This window comes from Seriola aureovittata, chromosome 10 (genome assembly GCF_021018895.1).
Source record: "Seriola aureovittata isolate HTS-2021-v1 ecotype China chromosome 10, ASM2101889v1, whole genome shotgun sequence".
Taxonomy (NCBI): Eukaryota; Metazoa; Chordata; class Actinopteri; order Carangiformes; family Carangidae; genus Seriola; species Seriola aureovittata.
Window position 1 is genome coordinate 2,407,614 of NC_079373.1, and position 23,978 is coordinate 2,431,591.

The following is a 23,978-nucleotide window of genomic DNA, read 5'->3' on the forward strand; positions in this document are numbered from 1 at the left end:
CATTACCATTTAAACGCTTCTTATGTAGACTTTAAGGTCCACTTGTGATCACTCTGTGTTGCTTTCTTTTGGATCCACATAATTGAAGCCTAAGATATTGTATGGTATAGCTCATACAGCATTTTGGTGTTGTTTCGTTAACCTCTTATTTTATTAGACATTAAGATAAGGTAAGGTAAGGTAAGATAAGCTAAGATAGCATAAGGTAAAATAAGATAAGATAAGATAAGAGAAGATAAGAGAAGAGAAGAGAAGAGAAGAGAAGAGAAGAGAAGAGAAGAGAAGAGAAAAGAAGAGAAGATAAGAGAAGATAAGATAAGATATGTACCTTTATTGATCCCTCATAAAGAAAATTCAAATTCGACACAGCAGCACACAGGAATAGCAGTTCAAGGGGGAAATGTAATGAGAAATAAAATAAGAATAGAAACAGAATCTAAAGATGAAATACTGTTGAAGTACTATATACAATAACAATATACACATGTAATTAATAACAACAGTTCCTTATCTGTGCTCTTTCCTCTCAGCCTGTTTTTTTGTGCAGCTGAAACACATGAATTCCCTCCCTGAAAACCAAAAATCTTAACTGATCTTTTCTCAGACTGTACTATTTTATTATTTTTATTTTGTGAAAACCTGGGAGACTGATGCATCTCAACCCTGCCTTTTGACTCTGACTTTTTCTAACGTGAGCACATGTAGCATGCAGACAAAGAACAGATAATTACATTGATTACAGTTAAATCCGACTCATGACATTAATGGGTTTCCTTCACAAACCACCAATCTAAATGCCTCAAAGAACATCAGTGTATCCAGAATTTTTTTCACCAGATGTTTGCAGATGTTTTTGTTTGGGTCGTTTCTCTATTATTCATTCATTCATTCATTCCCAAAACAGATTCAACTAAACAAAGATTTATTTATACAGCACATTTCATTCCAGATGGAAGCACAATGTGCTGCACAAAACTCAAACAAAAAAGTTATCAAGGAAGTTGCAACCACAAAAACTACGTGATAGTGTAAAGATAAAACGTTCGACACATAAATGATACGAATGAAGTAAAACCTTTAGAAAAATAAAATAATTAAGACCAACAACAGTATCATCAGTATGTAAATTAAAACAATTAAAAGGTAGGAATAACAGTTCCTGTTCTTATGTCTTTTATTTTGAAAGATTTGAGGGGCTGTTCTCCTGTGGTGTTCTCGCTGACTTTACAGTGGAAGTCGGGCAGCTTTAGAGTCTGAACTCAACAACAAGCCCTCTCAGGCTGGCCCATCACAGCCAGTTGTTCTTTTCTTTTTCCTTTCCCTCCTTTCGGGACTGCTGTTTTCTCTCCCCCTCTCCCTGCAGTCAGTGTGAGTGGGTGTGTCGATGTGGGCCGGTGTAGCCTAGTCGCTGCTTGTGCGCACTCTGAAAAGAGGAAAAAGTTGATGATGAGTTTAGTGTGAGAGCGGCCCGCCTCTGAGCAGGCTAACCGTCCAGGAATGGCAGTTTGGACCAGAGCGGACAAAAACGGTCAACTGGACCTTTTGCTCCGCGACCGCTGGATCCGTGTGGCCGCTGAACTCACCCGCGAAACGCTGACTTTAACGGCCGAAGCGGAGGTAACCGGACAGGGGGGCAGTCACTGGGACTACAACAACTCTTCGGCGGGCCTGCGAAATGGCATGTCGAACGGAAACGACCCGGGAACGAGTCCGGGGAACCCTGGCCGCGGTCCGTCCTCTGGTCAAGACCAACTTCAGAGCCAGAACCACGGGGGTCGGGGGCGTAGTTCCAGCCCGGGGCGCGGAGTTGTCAACCGGGGTCAATACGACGTCAACTATGGTCTAAACAGCCCTGGGAAGTACCCGAATAACGGCACAAACTCAGACTTTGGAAGTCCCAGCTCGAGCTACGGCAGTCCCGGGTCCAGCTTCGGGTCGAGACAGGGTGACTTCCCCGTTAATCTAGACGGTTCCTCGGAAGCTGTGCGGAAAGTCCGAGTTGTCAAACAGGAGTCTGGCGGGCTGGGGATCAGTATAAAGGGGGGGCGCGAGAACCGGATGCCCATCCTCATCTCCAAGATCTTCCCGGGCCTCGCCGCCGACCAGAGCCGGGCTCTCCGGGTGGGCGACGCGATCCTGTCGGTGAACGGGAACGACCTCCGGGAAGCAACACACGACCTCGCGGTCCAGGCGCTGAAGAAGGCAGGGAAAGAAGTGACGCTTGAGGGTAAGTTGGCCAACGCGAGAGCGGGGATTTGCAAAGGCCGAGATTAGACTCCTGTGGTGTGGGTGCACACCTCTGTGCATTAGCCCGTTTTACATGGATGTCACTTTGGTTAGAAAAGGTGTGGCGCTTCTTATTACAGAAAATGAACTTGCAGTAGATTTTCATACAGAGACTAAAACATAAATTAGTTTTAAACCATGTCACATGTTTACACAGTTTAAGTGGCACAGTATATTAAACACAAGAATAGCTTGAGGTTTATTGTAAGTGACTGCATGACCTTGTTATTCACCAGGACACCACTTTTATTTTTGAATAAAGGACAGCAGGATGCACACTACCACCACAGAAGTTTGGTGAACTTTGCAGATCCTCCACACATGTTCTGAGGGTTGTAACTTTCACCACACAAATAATTATTTCTGTAACAATAATACAACAATTATGATACAACTGCAGACACACTGGCATAAACAAACAGAGTGCTAGTTGATCTATGGCCAGAGGAGGAGGAGGAGCGGGGCTTAAATGATATCAACAGAACAGAGAGCCTTTGATTAGTGTAAACAGGAAAGTAACCACAGTTGTGGTCACAGTCAAGAGTCAGATACATTGTTAGATACTCTGTGTATTTGAATCACTGTGGGTTGCTAAAGATAAGAGGCCAATGTCAGCATGAGAAGATGAGATTTGTTTCTGTGTGACTGCAGTGACACTGACCAGGAGAGAGAAAGAGGAAAACATGTAAATGATCTGTGTGGTAACGAACATGTTAGAGAACAATGTAACCAATTACATCTAATCAAATCAGAAACTTTAAAGCAGAAGTGTATCAAAGCACAACTGCAATGGAACATACGGAACAAGGATATGAAACAAAACACCATATAATACATGAACTGTGTCAATTACTGTGTGTAAAAAGTTAGGCTAGGGTCAAACAATTTTACTCACTGCATTTGAAGCGTTTTTAGATTTATCCTGGTTTGATTGATTTTTTTTGTCTACTGAATATTTACTGTATGGTTCAGACTTGGAGCTGTTTCATTAATCCACACTATCTCACCTGTGACCTGTGCCTGCACAGCACTAAATGGCAGACAGGCTCAGATAGTGACTATTAGAGCTTCACAATTTATCGAAATATAATCAAAATCACAATATGACCAAGTCTAACATCCAAATCGGATTTTTTTGATAAAGGTAAAATGTGCCACATAGTTGTGCTTTGTTCAAACCGTGAGTGTTGTGGTGCTACAGAGATGCCCCGGCCTGCAAATCATATTATCCAGACGTAAAGGAACACGTTTGTCTGGTATAAGACCAACAATCACATCATCATCATTTTTATATTTTTTTCAGTGAAAATGAAAATGCAAAAACGACCATTCCAACTGAAATCGCAATCACAATATCTGCCAAAATAATCGCAATATGATTTTTTTTGCATATTGTGCAGCCCTAGTGACTTCAGCAGCTACAGAGTCAGATAGTGCTGGAGTTGGTGGAGATGAAAGCAGAGCTAAAAGCAGATTGAATATTTTACATTCGTCCTATCTCCACAAACACAAATTCAGATGTAAGTTAATGTAAATTAATAAGCGATATCCATAACTATAATCTGGAATAGTGGCTATGATCTATTAGCCAGTTAGCCAACATTGATCATTGCAGTTCAATAAACCGCATTTATTCAATTACAAAACACCAGCTGGTATCATCTGATATTGGAAATAGGCTACTGACACTTGTTTTGTCTACAAGAGTGCTTATCAATGCATCACACGTGCAAAGTATTCACATTAGTAGCTCCACACGCAAGGTCTGCTGAAGGTTTCTAGTAGGTGTGCAGACATGCATCCCACAGAACTATCCACATATCAACAAGATTAGGTCATAACGTAGTATATGGCTGGACTGTGTGTGGTCAGTGATCCGCTTTCAATGGGAAGTTATTAAAAACCTGCTGGAGGAGTCACTAAATGTCACTAGATGACGCTAACTAGCATGTTCATGATGTCATCGTGTTGTTGCGTTCAGTTAGTGTCAGCTGGTTTTAGCTCTTGATCTGTTTGCTTCTCTCCTCTCTGTGCTCACATATACACTATTTAAATACAGCTTTTTCACAATAAAGCTGCTCTCGTTGACCTGTTTTTCTGTTTCTGTTGTCAGACAACGGGACAAGTTTGAAACTGACTGAAACCCAGCCCATTAATACAACATGTTCTGTTACTCTGCTGTTGCTAAAATCCCGATTTTATAACCACAATGTCGTCTGACAACATCACCAAACACATAAGTTAAAGATAAAGACTGAGCTGTGATCTTTGGCTATATTTACGTGTAAAATGATCACTCAGAGAGAAAGTGAGTGAAAGGAATAGAGAGGTGTGCCTGTGGAGGGAACATCCGACCTTGTGACTGTGGGCCAATACTGGAGACTCTCTTTTATGGAAAGTAACTAAGGTTTGTCCAAAAATTAGCTGGATTTGTTGCTAGGTGCTCTTTAAAACAAAAAAAAAAGTCACTGAAGGGGCCTGAAAAGTCGGTAAATCTAGCGACAAAGGCGCCAAGTTGGCAACACTGCCTGTAAACTTGCCAAAACTGCACCAAATCATTTTGAAAGAGTTATGGCCACTGGCGGAAACTCCAACACTTGGCCAGCTCATCACTGGTGTAACTTCCATCACTCTGTCAGCTGCAGTGCAGCCAAAAAGCCTGAAAGCTTGCTAAACTTCAGATGGAAGAACCTGCCTCATACAAAGTAAAACATACCTGTTGTAGATGGAGGTAGCATGCTGTAAGTAGAGAGATGTGTTAGCCAGGAGATACTTAGTGGCTCATTATGGGGCTGAGCAGAGCTCCATGGAGAGTTCCGATATTAACTGCGCTAATGTTGAACTGTTTAATGGTTAGAAAAGTGGAAAAAGAGTGAATTGGGGGGAGAGAGGCCACAGAGCCCTCGGGGTCTGGAAACTTCAAGCCAAATGCAGTGTTTAATGGTTTGGAATGAACGCCGGACGAATACTGAAGAGCACAAATTGTAGGAACTAATCAATGTGTGACACATTTCCACTCAAGTCAAAATGAGGCCTGTTTTGTACCTCCCAAAATAAACCAAGGTAGAACGTGACAGACTCATTTAAGTCATCCACTGTGCTGATTAAATCAAACCGAAACCCAGAGGCTCAGTGTAAAAATGCTATCAACATCAGTTTTCCCTAATAAGACATGATCCAAAATATTGTGTTGTTACACTCGGTTACTGGTTTTTCAGCTGGTTGATGGAGATCTCTTAAGTTGACAAATGAAACAGATTGTAACACAGTGGAAGTGCTTGTATCATTTTAAAACCCCCGGTTGAATTTGGCCTCCTGCAAGTGACATCAGTGTAAAAATCTTCTCCAGCAGCCCTCAGACACAGACCGGAGGATGTGCCTCTCCTGCTGCCACAGCCGCAGTCCAGACATCGGCCTCTGTGTGGAAGAATGTATCAGCTGCTTGTCACTGTTTGTCAGTTTGACGGGCAGTGAGCCTGTTGTTTGTGGACCGGCTCTTCCTCCCCAGTTCCCCTCTGTCTCTGCTTGGCTCCCACTGTTCTGAGAAAGAAACGGCAGTCAGTGAGAACGAGGCTCGATTTTCCAAACTGCTGTGCCGTGTACACAATACATAAACCCCCAGATATTCTCACAATTAGCCTAGGCGCCCCACATTCCTGACCTCCGCTCGCATGTGTGTATTTAGGGCAAAGGTCAACACCTCTGCGGCTCCGTGATTCGTGCTGCGCCACAGTTTTATTGCTGGTGCTGCATAAAGGAGGAGAGAGTAAAGCAGCACATCATAGACTGTGATGGATGTATTAGAGGTGTACAGTTCTGTTTCTTAACGAGCCTTGTGACCAAACCATTAAATTATTAGAAGCATATTGCCTGAATGGGTTTGCAATCTAATTTTGGCCCAGTCATTCTATACATGGCTGTAGATATCCAGCATAAGCTCTTGAATGAAACTTCTGCCTGAGCCCTGAGGTGGTTTGTCTATTTTACACTGCAAATCAAGTTATCGGTCTCAATCATGTGTTGTTTTCTCAGCACAAATGGAAATTCTACAAAGTCACGTTGTCTTATTTTAGTATGATTCAATCTGCTTTTCCAAGAGAGATAATCTTGTCAATCAACATTTGCACTAGATTATTAAACTTGTTTCCAGATGTTGAGTGCACACTAACAAGTTAGAGAAGTTGGTTGAAAGTTGACACACTAATATTTTTTCAACCCTCTGACAGACCCATAGGAGTGTCTCTTGAAAAAGCGCCACAAGGGCGGCAGGCGTAACAGACCTCAGTTGTCATGATTATCATAATAAACACATGGACTGTACCGACAGCTGCCTTCCTACCTTTGTCGCCATGGTTACTATAATAATGGTCATGGCTTGGGTAGGTTTAGGGAAAGATCATGATTTGGGTTAAAATAAGTACTTCCTTAACATTACATGGTCTTTGTTGTCATGGTTACAATATAAACAGCTAGTTTCACATGGGAATCGAACACTGCTCTCCTGTGTCATATTCATCCATCCACCACAACCTCCTCCTGACGTGGACGTTGTCCCTCTTTATACTACGTCACTGCACTTTTCCCGTTGCTCCTGTCATCATTACTACGACCACTAGATGTCGCCTAGCAACAAAACCTAACTATGGGTCATAATAACCTGCTGCACAGACGACCTGTGGGCTCGGTTTTTACAGGACAGAATATCTGATACCACTGTGAAGATAAACTAAATGTTTCAGCTGCACTAATCAATATGTTTGTATTAACAATGGATCAAGTGACTGTGTAATAGCATCTTTCAGCTCATTGTTTTGGTTTTCTGCCCCAAAACAAGATTATTTTCAGCAAAAGCAGGCAAAAAACCTCTGACACAGGCAGACAGACAAAGTTAGAGTCCCACTGGTGAACATGGTGTTTATTTTTTGTCTTTTTTTAAAGGAGCTAAATGTAAGTTTTGCTATTGCTACTTAGCTAATGTTAGCATTAACAGATGTTTACTTACCAGTCTGGAAGAAACGTTGCAAGTTCAGCATCAAACTTCATTCCTTTACTCACCAACAGCTGTCTCCAGAGGTGGACAGTTACGCTTGTCTCTATCATGTCTTTTCTTCTACTGAAGTTAGCATGCTAAATAGCTAGCCCCAGCCCGTCTCGTCACTTTCCAGTTGTTACTTACAATATCCCCTTTTTAGAAACGAATGATGAGTGAATGAGTGAATATTGTATTCATCAGTTGGACAGAAACACGACTCCAAATCTACGCTAATGTAGTTTGTGTGAAAGGAAGCAATTTTGTGTGAATGTTATCCTAAATAACGTTAGCAATGATAATGTATATTAGAGGTGGAACAGTTCACAAAATCCACGGTTCGGTTTGTATTTCAGTTTTGGGGTCACGGTTTCCGGTTCGGTATACGTTGTTTTTTTTTATATTTTTTTAACAGTCAAGAAATACCATACATCAGCATAAGATATATAGCCTAATAATCGACCATTTACAGTTTTAAAAAAATCAGTTATTCTCAAGGACATGTCATGTAGTCAAGTAAAAGAAAAAGAATGAGGCAGTGTGATATTAGGTACATCCTTGTGACAGTCTTAGGTTAAAGCTAGGGGATATTTTGGTACAGCAGAAGGCAGTAGGGGATATTATACCTTGGCTCGAGTACTTCGACTACTTAATCATATGCTGAAATCCTGCATGCTTCACCACGCCATAAGGCTGCATATCTTTCACTATGATGATTCTATTGCCCCCAAGTGACCAAAAACTCAGCTCTTACATTGAGCTGGAACAAAAGATAATAAGGTTCTTTCAAGAAAATTTATCTGTATCTTGATTTTCTTAAGTTTGTTTACTCAAGATTTTCTGTTTCTTCCAAGCTAATTTCTCTAGCACACAATATTTTGTATGTAATTTAGTGCAATGTGTTTGATTTTTAACAAACAAGTCAAGCTGCAAAGGGAACAAGTGGGATCTTCTCTCCCATTATTGTTGTAATCTGCAAATAATTCATTACTAGTCCATCATGTAGTCTATTACTGAGACCAAATTAAAGTATTATTTCTTCAAACCAAGTGCACATATGGACTTTGTTTTAAAAGTTTTCAAGAATCAGGTGTCATTTCCTTGATTCAAGTGCGGTAACCTGCCTTCTTCTGTTTCATTTTTTTAAAGCCTTTGTTATAATAGATGTTCTTTGAAATGTTCTATTTATTGTGCGCTGTCACCTGGTCAGAGTTCAGGTCTGTTGCTTGTGGTTTCACTCTCTAAGGCCATAGGATTGAATGAATGAGCTCCTCTTAAACTGCCCCACCAACACATGGCATACATATCCTAGACATGACACACTGCTGCTTAATCCCCCTCCCCTCGCCAGCTGACTGACAGACACAATATCCCATATTTCTAAATGATTATTTGAAGTTTGCTGCAGCAGTCCCTTGTGTCTTATTGGATTAGGCTGCTGGTCAGTGGCGCAGGAGAGGAGGAGGAGATGTAGGATGAGCCCTTTGTGTGAGTAATTGGAGGAATAAAAACAGCACATACCAGACACAGAGGCTATTGATGAAACGGGGACAGGCCTGACGAAGAACAGTTCTTTTCTTTTGTTCCGCACCCCGAAACTAGCCGACCGTTCGTTTAGTGTGTTGGTTGGTGTCCTCACGGGGTGAGATCTGCCACGCAGCATGAGTCTGTACAGCCTGAAATAGGGCACGCCACTTCCTCAGCTCTGCCTCAGTATGAACTTCACTACCTTTGATATTAATCTGCAGAAATGTCTCTGGTGTCCACTTGTCAAGAGAATTATAAGTAAAACCCTGGAATGTCACATAAACTTAAATATGAATTAGGTCTGTGCGTATTAGTTTGGCTGATGCCAAAACAACTGGCTTTTTAAATATTAGATTAGAATACGTTCATAAGAATACAAGCCTCTAGAAGTTATTATTATGTTATGTTAAAGTCAGTTAATGCTGCCTGAAGATGGAAACAAAAAATGCACTTTTGTAATATTTGTATATTTGTAATGTATGTGTGGCTGCTAATAGTCACACACCCACAGTTCAGATGAGAAAAGCAACAACTTTGACATTTTTAGTAAAATCCAAGTCTTCATTTCATGTTTTGTCAAATTCAAATATGTTTGTTTGTTTTATAAAAATTCAGAAGTTTTATAGAAATCTACAATATTAAAATCATCTTAAATAATATTTTTTATATGTTAAGCTAACCCAATTTAAAAAAAAGCTAAGAAAAAATTAAAAGGTTTGAAGCCAGAACCTTTACGCTGTGACGTGACATTGCTAACCACTGGACCACCTAAAACATAAAATACATTATAATTATATGTAAAAAAAAAAGACCAAAAAAAAAACCAACTGAAACATAAAATATTGTGTGTGATAATATCGTATATTGCGATATTTGAGCTGGTTAGATTAATCAATAATAAAAGTAACTGTTAGTTACAGCCTTTAATTGTAAAATAACAGAAGAAATAGATTAACTGCTACAACCTGCACTGGCCTCTCCACCGTTTCTCCTGCGCTCTGTCTCCTTCGCATCAGTCCCCTTCAATCAGCCTGTAAGCTGTGACTGGCCTGTTGACGGTGTGTAAGGTCTGTCTGTCTGTCTGTCGACCTTAGTCCCAGCATCCTGTCACACAGGAAGCTTTGTCTTTTTATTTGTTTAATTGACTCACAAGACTCTGTTTGGTTTGTGAATCTGCACCACAGCAGAAAGCATCAAGCTTTTTCTTCCTTTCCTTGTTTCAGTGTGTGTCCTCACTGCCGACACGACGGAAGGACATTTGTAATCTTGAACAGGCACTACTGCAGGGAATGATGAATGTGATTATTTTTGTTTATAATCTGCTTTATCCTTTTGTAAAAAAGTTGGCACACATATTCAAATACTCTTTGAGGCCATACACTGACCTTTGGAAAACTGATTTATGTAATTCCATAAATATTACAGCATGTTGTTGCAGATGAGAACACTCCTGTGTTTACACTTCAGCTGCATGATTTCCCAAAGGTTTTTCCTCTGATCCAGGTTAGAGGACAACAAAGAGGAGGGGGCAGGTGTGACTCTGTGTTTGAGGGATCAAGGGAATACTTTTTCTTGTTATGATCTGTGTGAGAGAGAGAGAGAGTTTGTCCACAATAGTATGTGATTACACTGCCATGCAGTCTATCTGAGCAAGGTGACTCATTTTGAAAGATCCAGATCAATGTTGTTGCTTTGATTCTTAATCAAATAATATTAAGAATTTATTGATACAGAACTTACACAATTTGAAGTGAATATTTAGTTTAAGGTAGATCTACATTAAATTTTGGAAATTTAGATATGATTTTGGGTATCATGCTGAGAGTCTCCCATCAACTCTTACATAAATGAGTTTAAAATTTCAAACAGCAGCAGCACTTGAGAGGCGTGCTCCTTCTGAGATGGTTTCTTTCATCAGGTACTTCCTGATTTATATCAGGAATTAGCAGCATTTAGCAGTTTGGCAAGATATGATGAATTTTAAAAAAAAAAGAAAAAAAAGGAGGGTGTGGGGGTTAAAGGACACATTGTCCAGCTGCAGGATTTCACTTGTATTGGCTTATTAGAGCTCGTGATTCTGTAAGTGTGTACAGACTGCTTTACTTACATCTACGTCACTCTCTGGTTAGCTTTAGTGTATGTCTCTGGGCGGAGCATTTTGGTATCTCCACTGACTCAGTCACTTCCCATTATTTCCTCTTTCAACCTGAGTAGAGATCTAATCTGCCAAAAATATAGAAAACTCCTGTTAGGGAGCGCAGGGCCTTAAAATCATGTTTATACTCCCAAAAATAATAAAGTGTAAAAAGAGACTTGTTTTGGTATCAGTATGTATCCTATTGGCACCAATATGAGAAATGTTCAAACAGTGCTCATGTCTTGTTTGACACGCCACTGTAGGAAAAGCACTGGTGTGAAATTCATCGTAAAAATAAATAATGGATGAATTCCATTTAGCTGCTTCAGTTGTGTCCTGGCACTGTCACACTGTCATGACTCACTGGGACAATTGAATGGAGCAGATGTTAGTATGTTAATGTTTGTAACCTGTTCATTTCCTACTAGAACAACTTAAAAATGACTCAGGGTTTCAATAAACGCAGGTGAAAACTTCCAGTAACAATTCAATTTGTCCAAAACTGGAGATTTATTCTCAGTTACTAACTAAGCTGTAGGCTGCAATTAATGATTATTTTCATTTATGATCTATCTGATTATTATTTTCATAATTTGCTCCTTTTAAAATGTCAGATAATAATAAAAAAAACTGACGAAGCTGTAAGCAGTTTGTCATTTTTACCTAAAAAAGTGACTATATGAAAACAGCCGCAGATGCATTTTCTGTAGCTTCAACTATGAAGTAAATACGACAGTGTATCTACACTGATTTAAACAAGAGAATGAAAAGTAAAATCCCACTTCAATAAAAGCTGGTTTGCATTTGCAAAAGATGAAGAGGGATTAGTAAAAACTGTGACCACAGAAATACATACATGCTGCAGTGAATGTGGGGGACCCACAAGTACACACATGTACTGCCCCCCCCCCCCCCCCCCCCCCCCCAACACACACGCACGCACACACACACACACACACACATATGCTCTCTCTGTTGGATTCTGACATATTGTTCTCATTATGTTCCTGGCAGAGGTTGATTTGGAGGGAAGGGGGAGAAAGAGGGAGCGGACAAGATCAAGAGGGAAAGAACAGGTCGGGGGGGGGGGTGTAACTTTATGAGAGGTGTGGGAAAGGAGAAGGATGAAGAAAGGGTGAGAGATAGAGAAAGAGGGATTGGAGAGAAGTGGGAAGAAGGGGAAATAAGGAGAGGAATGAGGAGCGAGTAAGGAGAGAGGAGTGAATAAGGAGAAAGGAGTGAGTGAGTATAGAGTAGCGAGTGAGGAGAGAGGAGTGAATGAGGAGAAAGGAGTGAGTGAGGGGAGAAGAATAGATAGATAGATAGATAGATAGATACTTTATTTATCCCCTAGGGGAAGTTCATGGGAACAGGAGAGGAATGAGTGAGGAGCGAGAGAGGAGCGAGTGAGGAGTGAGTGAGGAGAGAGAGGGGAGTGAGTGAGGAGAGAGAGAGAGGAGTGAGTGAGGAGCAAGAGGATTGAGTGAGGAAAGAGAGAGGAACGAGTGAGGAGAGAGAAGAGTGAGTGAGGAGAAAGAGAGAGAGGAGTGAGTGAGGAGCGAGAGGATTGAGTGAGGAGAGAAGAGCGAAAGAGAGAGTGAGGAGCGAGACAAGAGCAAGTGAGGAGAGAAGAGCGAGTGAGGAAGAGCGAGTGAAGACAGAGAGAAGAGCAAGTGAGGAGAGAAGAGCGAGTGAAGAGAGAAGAGCGAGAGAGGAGCGAGTGAGAAGAGAAGAGCGAGTGAGGAGAGAGAGAGGAGTGAGTGAGGAGAGAAGAGCGAGTGAGGAGAGGGAGAGACGAGTGAGTGAGGAGAGAGGAGTGAGTGAGGAGCGGGAGAGGAGCGAGTGAGGAGAGAAGAGTGAATGAGGAGAGGGAGAGAGGAGTGAGTGAGGAGCAGGAGAGAGGAGCGAGTGAGGAGAGAAGAGCGAATGAGGAGAGGGAGAGAGGAGCGAGTGAGGAGAGAGGAGTGAGTGAGGAGCGGGAGAGAGGAGTGAGTGAGGAGAAAGGAGTGAGTGAGGAGAGGGAGAGGAGTGAGTGAGGAGAGAGGAGTAAGTGAGGAGAGAGGAGTGAGTGAGGAGAGGGAGAGAGGAGTGAGTGAGGAGAGAGAGAGGAGTGAGTGAGGAGAGAGGAGTGAGTGAGGAGAGGGAGAGAGGAGTGAGTGAGGAGAGGGAGAGAGGAGTGAGTGAGGAGAGAGAGAGAGGAGTGAGTGAGGAGAGAGAGAGGAGTGAGTGAGGAGAGAGAGAGAGAGGAGTGAGTGAGGAGAGAGAGAGAGGAGTGAGTGAGGAGCGAGAGAGGAGTGAGTGAGGAGAGAGAGAGAGGAGTGAGTGAGGAGAGAGAGAGAGGAGTGAGTGAGGAAAGAGAGAGGAGTGAGTGAGGAGAGAGAGAGGAGTGAGTGAGGAGAGAGAGAGGAGTGAGTGAGGAGAGAGAGAGAGGAGTGAGTGAGGAGAGAGAGAGAGGAGTGAGTGAGGAGAGAGAGAGAGGAGTGAGTGAGGAGAGAGAGAGGAGTGAGTGAGGAGAGAGAGAGAGGAGCGAGTGAGGAGAGAGAGAGGAGCGAGTGAGGAGAGAGAGAGAGGAGCGAGTGAGGAGCGGGCCAAACCACAGGGGAATTTCTGGGCAGTTTTAGGGGAAAATACAGAGGCCAGGGTCTGACTGCCTGCCTTGCTGCTTTGTAAGCTATTATTTTGTTATTTTGGCCTTGCTTTAAGATGATTACTTGTGTGTGTGTGTGTGTGTGTGTGTGTGTGTGTGTGTGTGTGTGGTGAGAACGAAGAGAGGAGCGCGGTTTTGAAGGCGGGTAGTTTTACGGGTAGCTTTGCGGCAGAGCTAAGGCCGCAACCAAATATGTGTCAAGTCAGACTCTTCTGCCTTTTGCACTTCTCCTCCTCCTCTTCTTCCTTACCCCCCCCCCCCCCCCCCCCCCATGTAGTGTCCTCTTTTTCTTCTGTCCATCCTCTTCCCTGTTTTCCTTTCCCCTGCATGCAGCAAGGTATGAAGGGAAACAGATAGAAATGGCCTCATGGGATGTTGGTTGGCATCTGTGGGAAATCTCCCTTACACACATCGATGTAGATTCATACACAGAGACAGAAATGTGTGAGTGTGTGCACACATGCAGAGCTGGTCCTCTGTGGACAGGCCTAATTAGAAGCAGAAGTGGAGCTGAGTGACAGGCTTGACAGAGCTAATGAGTTCTTTTAACAGCACCAAACGAGAGACAGACACACAGATGGAAAGACAGAGAAACAGACATGCGATGTTAGCAGGAAGCACTGAATCTGTCTGTAATGATGGGAAAGGAAGAAAGCATTTTATCTAAGAGAAACAGGCTGTGGAGAGGAAGAGTTATGAGTTCTAGCAGGAGAAACTGAGGAAAAATGTAACAAAGAAAAATTCCTAACATCTGATGGAAAATATTAAATCTGTATTTTTTTGATTCACAATTTTCATTGATTTTTTTTTTTCCTTTTAAAATGCAGAATTGAAACAGCACTTCCTGTAAAAGACAGGAATAATGCAATAATAATACAATAACAACACAGACACCCAGTTTAATAATCAGCTGGTGCACAGAGAGCAGGAATGTCTGCACATCTGTACACAGCTGTGTAGCTAGTGTCAGCCGCCCAGCAGGTAGAGACAGACAAAAACAAAAGAGCTCATCAAACAAAGACCCAGAACTCAGATCAGTGTTCAGAATCTTCTTTCAGTCTGTTTCTCATGTAGATAAAACAAAGACTATCTATGAGTTAGTGTTTGTCAGCTGCTCACCTGGAGTTGCAGGTGTGCACAGTGTGAGAGTAACTTTCTTATGCGCTTAGTAATGACTCGATTTCACAGTTTAGAAATTTCACACATTGTGCAAAAAGAAAAAACGGAATTGATCAAGTGAATATGATCTATTGCCCAGCCCCAGTGCTGCGTATCAAACCTCAGCACGTTTCTTGTAACTCGCTGTGTAATGTGTCTGTAGCACTGAGTATCAAAAGCTGAAAGCCGGCATTGAATGCAGCAGCAGGTGAGATTTGGTATGTCTGTAGCCTCAGGCAGCTGCTTCATACAAAGACAGGGATCAGCCTCATCTTTGGTATTTCTGCCATCTACCATGAAGAACCCAAAATACTGCTACCTCCATTTTAGTTTACTGGTTTTAGGAACACCCTGCACTGGACCACAAGGCAAACTACTTCGAACAGTTTGTCAGACTTAAAAACTGTACATTTTGAATTGAACAGGCCGTTGCAATTGAATATTTAACTAAATAAATTGAATACGTGATACTTAATTGCAATCATCAGGTCAAAAATGATATATATAGCATACTGACATTAGCAAGTGAAGCTTGTTAGAAAATAATCACAAAATATTTTCCAGAAAATATGCAGTTAAAGACCCTCCTATGAAAATCAAGTGTCTAACCTCGTTAACGTCCATATGATGTTTTTATATCATACAGACATATGGTGAGCGAAATGATCATCAACACCATGACTGAGTGTTTCCACCTTGAACTGCAGTGAACCAATGACAGTCTCATAAACACAGATTCAGACAGCCAGGGTTTCATACGTCACAAACCTAAGGAACCAATCCTGGCAACTTGTGGGGACGGGGGGCGGGGCTAAATAAACCTGAAACCTTGTCAGTACAGAGAGAGAGAGTTAGCATTAGCACAGCCGCTAACACTGTGTCAGCCACTGCCAGTTACAAGCTAACAAGCAACGTGAACAAATAAAAGATGCTAACTGCGCTAACCGTTCTGATCCGTCTGCTAGTCTCTGGTTCTGGTCTCAGACTCCTCATCTGAGTCTGGGTCTGACTGAGGCTCCAACATGTGGCTGAGTCTCTCTGATGTTTCCTCCTCTAACCATATATTGATAAGCACCTGTCAACCGAGTGCAAGCATTTTCAAAGAGGAAGTAAGCGTGGATTTGTTTATAGCCCCAGTATTTATTTTTATTTTTTACTTTTTACGTGTGAAAACCAAGTTAAACAAAATATGAATCATGGCAGAGGATTTTTACAGAGTTTAAAACTTGCCTTGAGAGGGACTTTAAATATTTTCTTCCAATTGTTCAGTTCTATATTCTGCTGCCATTCAGCGCTAAAACCTGGGTATAAAGCAGCACCAGCATCCAAACCTTGTTGTTATGTATCATCTTCAGATGTAAAGTCGTTCATTCTAAGCAATTAACAAGTAGTACATAAAAACCAGTGGGCTTCATACAGTATGATGCATGAGTCACTATATCGCAGCCAAAGAGGCAGAAACAGGCTTTGGCCCGATGACATCAAATATCACTATTTCCTGCCATATTCATAATATAGAAAAAATGTATTAATTTCTTTATTTCTTGCCTTTGAACAGCTGGCTGTTTAGTGGCAGCATCACTTATACCTGAAACATAAAATACAATAATATGATTAAAACACCTTTGCAATTCTATGTTATATCATGATACTTGGCCTGGACTATATTGAGGTATATTCAATTTTGTATATCGGCCAAACCTAATGGACAAAGCTGGCTGTGGTGTTTGCAGCATCTCATCTGTTGAAAGAGGCTACATCTCATGACGATGGATTTGATTTCTGTGGCCACATCAAAGACTGCAATTGCTCCCAGGCCTTTCATTTAGACCAAACAGAGAAAAGATGAATAGAAGCAGATGTACACTGGTCCACACTGCCAACAAACTGCACAACAGAGCCTTCATGAGCTTCACTGCTGCAGAGGTTTTTCACAACCAAGATTCAAGAAAGGTTGTTGAAGTTTTAAGAGTTATAAATAGTAGTTATAAGAATATAATTATACACAATGGAAATAAGGAGAACAGGATTTATTATAATATTGAACATGTTTACAGGTTTATAATCCACTTCACTGTCATCCATTCTTCTCTCAGTCTTTGGTTGTGTCTCCTACAGCTCTACAAAACAAAGCTTGTCAGATCTCTGTTAACTTTCCAGTATGACTGCATTGCATTTAGTATTGAAATATTTCCTCTGAAAGCATTGTATCAGATTTAAATCTAGCCAACCATTCTCATGGAGCTGGCTTGTCCACTTGCCATCAACCAATCAGACACAAGGGAAGCAGTCGTGTGACCTGACCTCAGCCAAGAATAGTTCCAAAACAAGACAATGCAGTGATGCAATGCACAATCCTCTCTGGATGTTTGATACTTACTGACTTACTTACTGCCCAACAAAGGATCACAGCTCCTGTCTGTTCCAGGCCAGAGTCTGAACAGTTCCCCAGGTGTGGTGTAGGGTCTCCAGCTCTCCACTGTCCAACGCCAGGTGTTCTTGGTCTGCCTCTTTTTCATTTTCCGTCCGCTGTCCATTGAAGGGCAGTTCGGGTGATGTTGTCCTGTTCTCTTCGGATGACATGCCCGATCCATCTCCATCACCTTCGCCTTCTCATGGTGATGGTGGCCATATTGTCTGCCTGCAGCGGGCGAGTATAAGGGAAGAGGAAAATGAAAGACAAAAGCCCCTTTTACTACAATCATCACCGTCAATGATTTTTTTCCTTGCTCCACCTGTGACGATGACACTGAACTTTTGCTCTCAGGTTCAGGCATGCCTGGTCTCCAGTTGGTTTTGTGCCTCACTGCGTCAAACTTGGATACAGGACTCAGGTCTGTTTACCTGAAGACCACACTGCCTGCTACCTGAACCACCAGGAAGCATCAGCATATTACAAGACACCACTCTGCCCTGCCGTGCCAACATGTACCTCATAACCTGATACTGTACATTTGTATAACCCAGTGTCCACCATTATCTCTTATTATCCACAGTGGACATAATATTCTTACTTCTGATGTTGTGCTTGTTAAAATGTTATTCCCAACTCCTAATAGGGCTGTAACAAAAGAAAAAAATCAAGTATGAACAAAGGAAAACTAAGGTGTAATATATTATATTAAATGAACCATGTAGCCTAATCAAACACTACTTTGTAGATGTAATGTTGTTCCATTCATTCACAGTGTTTCTGCTGCCTTATTTGGCCAAGAGGCTCATGTTACTGGAAGGCAGCTGCATTTTCAACAAACGGCCTTATCGTGTCTGTTGAGCACAGCTCGCAAATTGTCTCCATTTTATGTTGGCAGAGTAACAATAACCTGGTTTATGGACGGGGCAGTGGGGGCACGCAGCGAGTCAGATGGATGGTGCACTCTGCAAACTCTCTCTTCTGGACATGATACAGATTCACATCAAATATGATTTTTTTTTTTAGTTTTCTAGAGCTTTCTGGGCTGTGGTGCCGGCAGAGAGAATAAAACAAAGTATGAGCAGTTACACCATTATTCATAAAAACCAACATATTTGTGTGAATAGTAGAGGTTATATCCGGCCATATGGAGAAGATTGGCATTTATGGTGAATATGTTAGATATAAAAAATAAAAATCTTCAGCTGCCAGTTGTGAATATTAAAAAATACCATCCCTGTGACTAATACTTCCAAATAAATGGAAAGAAGTCTCAGTATTCCTCTGAAGACAATCAGCTAAATTCTAAAGAATATGTCAAATATGTCATTGTATTTCAATGTTGATTGTGGGAATTCACATGCCGCTCTGTGGTCCAGAAAACGAATTGCCAAAATTGAGATTCTGGGCAGAAGTATTCATTTCAATTCAAGAAACTTTATTTGTCCCCAGGGGTGAATTTAAGAGGCACACAGCATAGATATAAAAAACACACACAAAAAACCAAACAGTGCACACATGAAGAAAAAACACTCACCAACAGTGCAAAAACTGTAACCTGTAATATTACAATGAGAATGACAGTAACATGGGAGAATGACATTACCAGTGCAAATGAATACACAGTACACATAAATGCACTTTTCATGCAATCAAAGTGCTTTACAAAATAAAAGCAATAAAAAACAAACCCCCCACCACCCTCTCACTCACACATACACAAACACACTCACATTTACACACAGAACAATAAATGACTAAGTAATGAATAAAAACAATAAAAATAAGACCATAATGAAAAGTAAAGATAACGATAGAGTAGAAGAACGAACCAGTAAAACAGCAACTAAAAAGGGAGGTGTCTTGCGTTTGCTTTTAAAAGTATCAACACTTTTAAGAGACTTATAATCACAGCACAGTGACGGAGAGTTGTCATCTACCATTTCAAGATATAAACGTGCATCACAGAGAGCCGCAAGTTTGTGGATGGAAAAATATCTCTCTGAGCATCACTGAGCCAAATCTGATGATTAGCCTGAAAGTAGGGCTTTGCAGCAGAGACTTCCTCTTCCATATGACCCTCAGACATATACATGAGCATTTAGGAATGCTCTCACTCTCACTTAAATTTGCAGAAACGATCCCAGACCCCGTCAGTATGGGCAGTGCGGTTTGGACAAAGCGGTGAAATGAGGCTGGATTTCTTGGCTTGTTGCCTCAGCATTACTACCAGCCCTGCCCTTTACTCTGTCATACGTAGGGTAATGTACACACAGGCATGCAGGGACTCTTGCACCGTGCAGCTCTCTCTGCATCTGTGGCTCTGTCATTAATTCTGCATCTGTCACTGAGCTCCTTTCAGAGTCATACACAAGCACATTGCTTAAAACCTGATCATATTTTTCTCTAACTCTCATCTACAGACACACACACACAAACACACACACACACACACACACACACACACATTTTTACAAACCTAATATGTCGGTCTACATTCAAGAATGACCTCACCTCTTGAGACTCTCAGGTTTCATACAAAGCAGACTGACCCAGTGGTCCAAGACACACACAGACACACACACACACGCATGCATGCACGCACACTAACACACACACAAAGAGACAAAGAGAGCATGCATTGAAGGAAGGAGATAAGATGGTGTCATCATAGAAGGGAAGATATAAGAGTAAGTGAAGCCATGCAGGGGGTGGGGGGGGTTGGGTGTACGAGGCCACGGGACCAAATTTGGAAAGAGGATCCACCACATTGGAGCAGAAGTCATTCTTTTACAAACATCTGGCCTGCCAAGCTCACAGCTGTACGACCAAACCAACTCTTGTTTTACTAAGATAATTTCACGCAGGGGACCATTCTGTCCTTTTCAGACTGCAGGACCAGCAGGAACCGGTTCATGGTTCAAACTCTCAGCTGGAATATCACCAGTGTCCTTTTCATTTGGAAAATATCCTGTATTAGTAATGAGGTATGTTCAAACTTCAGGTCAGATAGACACTCAATCTCTTTCCCGAACCGCAGCTCTGTCCAACCATGTTTAAAAAGTCTTACCCTGACTGGGCCCACTGACTTCTCTCACAAAACACCCCAGAGTGTTTCCTTATGGCCTGGTTTAAGGCCGGCCACACCATACATCCTGAGTGACTGGCAGTTATTGGGTGGAATCCCACAGATGGTGGAACTATCAACACACTATTTGTTGGAGGTCTGTAGATATTCGGCAGCTGGCTCGCGTTGGCTTGGCCTATGGTTTGCTTTAGTCTAACAACTACAACAAAGTGACGTGTTTATTCTATTATGATAAGAAGGATTATCTGCAGCTCTCACATATTTGTAAAGGACTTTACTCAATTTGGCTCATTAAGAGGAGAATGGCTGGTGATACTTAGGGAAACTGGCCCTTGCTATTTCTCTATGTGAAGACATGCATGTGGCCTGGAATAGATTAGGGAGCATTTGACGTTACAATATTAAGGAGTGTTATAACCTAGCTCATTTAGGGAAAAGGGAAGCAACCTAGAACCAGATGTAATCGGTTAAGCAAATTAATTTATTTGTAAGGAGGTAGAAAAGATTGATATAAACAATATTTGAGGTTAACCAAAAGGGGAAACCGGGCAAATGGATGCTGTTAAAACGAAGAACTAAATATAACCCAAAGAGGACGCTACATAAACAATAGTTTCAAACCACAGACTAAATGAAGGTGGATGTAGCCTCTGTGACGTCACCCACAGGTTTCTGAAGAGTGATTTTGAAGCTCAGAGTGAGCTGCTCCACTGTCGCCATCTTTGCAGTGTCTGACTCCGCCCCTAACTGCTAGCTAATCCAAAAATGGGCAAAGAGGAGGGGGGGCTGTGTGGAGGCCACACTTGGTTTGTCGGTTTGTGGCAAGCATATGCTCACCCACCTGTCACTCAAATAGATCATGCCCTCAAGTACATAAATCTAAGCCTTAATAAAATGTAAACAGGTGAGTTATAGTTACAGGTGTCATGAAGGAGGAAATGAGCTCTAGAGACCAAAACAGTTTTTGTACCAGGCTGTAAACATGTTTATTCCTGCTGTGAAGTTGGACATTTTAACATGGGAGTCTGTGGGGACTGACTGACTGTTGGAGCCAGACTCTAGTGGCCATTAGAGGAACTGCAGGTTTTAGCACTTCAGTGTTGGCTTCAGTTTTCAGCCTCAGAGGTGGATGCTTGTTTCAAACTATCGTTCTAAAACTAAAATGAAGATAAAACCTCTCTGACTACTCTGCTCTAAAACCAAAAAACAGCATCCAGTGTTCCTAGTGGATCTAGACAAAAGAGTTTCCTGTGTGTGTGTTGTCAGTTCTGGTTTCTGTAAGCCTGGCCCAGCCCTCAAACAGTCTGAACAGTACCTCAGTGCCAATTCACAAAGTTAGCCAGGTTTTTGTACTTCAGCTGATTGGTGGGCTGGACCAGGTGCTGCTCTAATCAGGGCTCAACCAGCAAGGAAGGTGGGGACACCTCCAGTAGCTGCAGCCAATCTCAGCTCAAAGACCACACATTCCACATAGTTAGACATTAGTCATTGGAACCGTAAGTGATTCAGGTGTCAGTGCTTGTTAGAAACCGGCTACACTGTCACTCTCATCCTTTTGCACTTTGATATTAACATTCATGGGTTGAACATTTGACTGCTTCCGGTTTAGAGCTGCTTCGCTTTGCTTTTCATTAGCAATCAATCATCTGGCCTATAAAAGTGATTGGTTAAAGGTGAAAACTGTCTTAGGTGACATTTTCAAATTGAATTTCTTCAACAAACAGTCCAAGATATTCAACTTACAATGACACAAAACCGAGAAAAGCAGCAAATCTCCACATTTGATAACCTTGAACTTCTCAGATGATTGTTAAGTAATGTTCTATCTTTTTTTAATTTGATTGATGAGTCAATTAAACACTTGCTTTTAGCAACACTGATTCCTCTAGAAATATTACACCACACAGACAGGGTCTGACAGCCAGAATTTGATTTTTGAAGCTGCAGTAATCATTAGTGTAGAGCTAAACTGCTCCCAGCACCAAGCAGCAAACAGACGAAGTCAACAACCAGCTATTAAACCACACTGCTGTTCTATGGTGCTTTTTAGCTTTTCGCTCTATGTGTGCTGTACATTTGCTGTATGGTTCAGTGTTAGAGCTCTCATCAACCCCCGTAGGCAGTTGTTCCCACCAGAAAAGGTCTCATTAAGTGGCCAAAACATTTTTTATTGCTGCTTTAAAGTTCCTCTCCAGACATGTTTTAACTTTTGTAAAATAATACATCTCCCCTTACTTCCTGGTGGTTTTCGGGCCTCGTGCCCTTTTAAAATTTAAGTTACCAACAAAAGTGTGTAGACTGTAAAGGTATAACTATGTCAGCCAGTCTGGGAGCCATTCAGTCATGCCACCTTGTATTTGACGTCCATCATCTGATATTTCCTCATTCCTCTGTTCCTCCAAAGTGAAGTACATCCGTGAGGTTTCGCCGCTCTTCAAGAAGCCGTCCCTTGTGGCCGACCTGCCGTGGGACGGCGTCCGCCCGCAGTCGCCCAGCTACAGCGGCAGCGAGGACTCGGGGTCACCCAAACACAGCAGCTCCTCCTCGTCCAAAGACAGAAAGGTCATCAGCCTGAGGATGTGCTTCATCAGCAGGAACCTGACCATGCCAGATCTGGAGAGCAGGTCTGATATCAGACTCCTTAGTGTTTGTGTGTATGTTTGACAGAAATAGCTGAATAGGTGTGGTTGGTTGTGTGTGTGTTTGACAGAAATTGCTGTGTGGGTGTGTGTGTGTGCGTGTGTGTGTGTGTGTGTGTGTGTGTGTGTGTGTGTGTGTGTGTGTGTGTGTGTGTGTGTGTGTGTGTGTTACCGTTGGGTGTGTGTGTGTGTGTGTTACCGTTGGGTGTGTCGGTGTGGTTTTGTCCAGTTTCTGTTCATTAGATTGGTATGTTTGTTCTGGGAGATAATGAGTTTTGCAAAATAAAATAAAAAAAAGAAAAGCACACAGAAACATTTATAACTGGTTAATAAAGCAATACCAGGACGTAAATCTCTCTTGTAAACACTGATACAACAGATGGGTGGTGAATTACCAAATAGCAGTATGTCTCTTTTTCGGTGCAGTTTCCCATATGATGTCCCAGTTTTCCAAACTGTGAATGTGTGAGATAATTAACCTTTTTTTATCAGTCCATCTTCAGTTTGAACACAGACTATATGGTTTTGGACCTTTGTGTCAGGTAGCTGTGTCAGAACTGTTGTGTATGACAAATAGCATTTAACCATTTGAACCTGACACATCAGAACACAGTGAAGTCATACACATGCTCCTGGATCAACTCCAGTATCTCTGAAGTGTAACTCAGCATCTTGTCTAGTCAATAATCATGTTTAAGTTTCCTCAGACTCTAAACTGGTCCAGTGGTACTTCAGTGTAAACAGGAACTTCTAGTAGCTATTGCAGCATGACTTTTCATGGTGCAGATTTGCAGAAATGTAAACAAATATTAGCTTTAAAAAACAAGGCAAAGCTAAATGTGCTCACCATCTCCATGGCAACATCAGATTTCACACAGTGTACAGCTGGAAGCCTGGTTGTAAAATCTTAATTAATTCTATGAGAAAATAAAAAAACAATAGCAGTGACAAAAGCTCTGTATAAACCATCCAGCACCACTCGCATGCCAAGTGATGGCGATTCTGAGAAGTGTGTGAGTTCTTTAGATGATATCTGGCATGTCTAGTCCCAAAA

General features: G+C 41.8%; 1 protein-coding gene and 1 long non-coding RNA gene across 2 annotated transcripts in view; one reads left to right on the forward strand and one right to left on the reverse strand.

Moving 5' to 3' along the window:
• Positions 1-1,416: 1,416 nt before the first annotated feature.
• The window catches only part of sntb2 (syntrophin, beta 2), a 33,820-nt gene continuing 11,258 nt past the window's right edge, over positions 1,417-23,978 (forward strand). The window contains exons 1-2 of the mRNA XM_056387159.1: positions 1,417-2,227; positions 22,690-22,909. Coding sequence (XP_056243134.1) covers positions 1,498-2,227; positions 22,690-22,909 — 950 coding nt within the window. The 5' untranslated portion in view covers positions 1,417-1,497. The remainder of the gene's footprint in view (positions 2,228-22,689; positions 22,910-23,978) is intronic.
• LOC130176209 (uncharacterized) lies at positions 16,819-22,717 on the reverse strand. The gene is made up of 3 exons (XR_008828844.1): positions 22,636-22,717; positions 17,165-17,425; positions 16,819-16,904 (listed from the first exon to the last, which is right to left on the reverse strand). It is a non-coding gene; the product is annotated as an uncharacterized LOC130176209 (long non-coding RNA).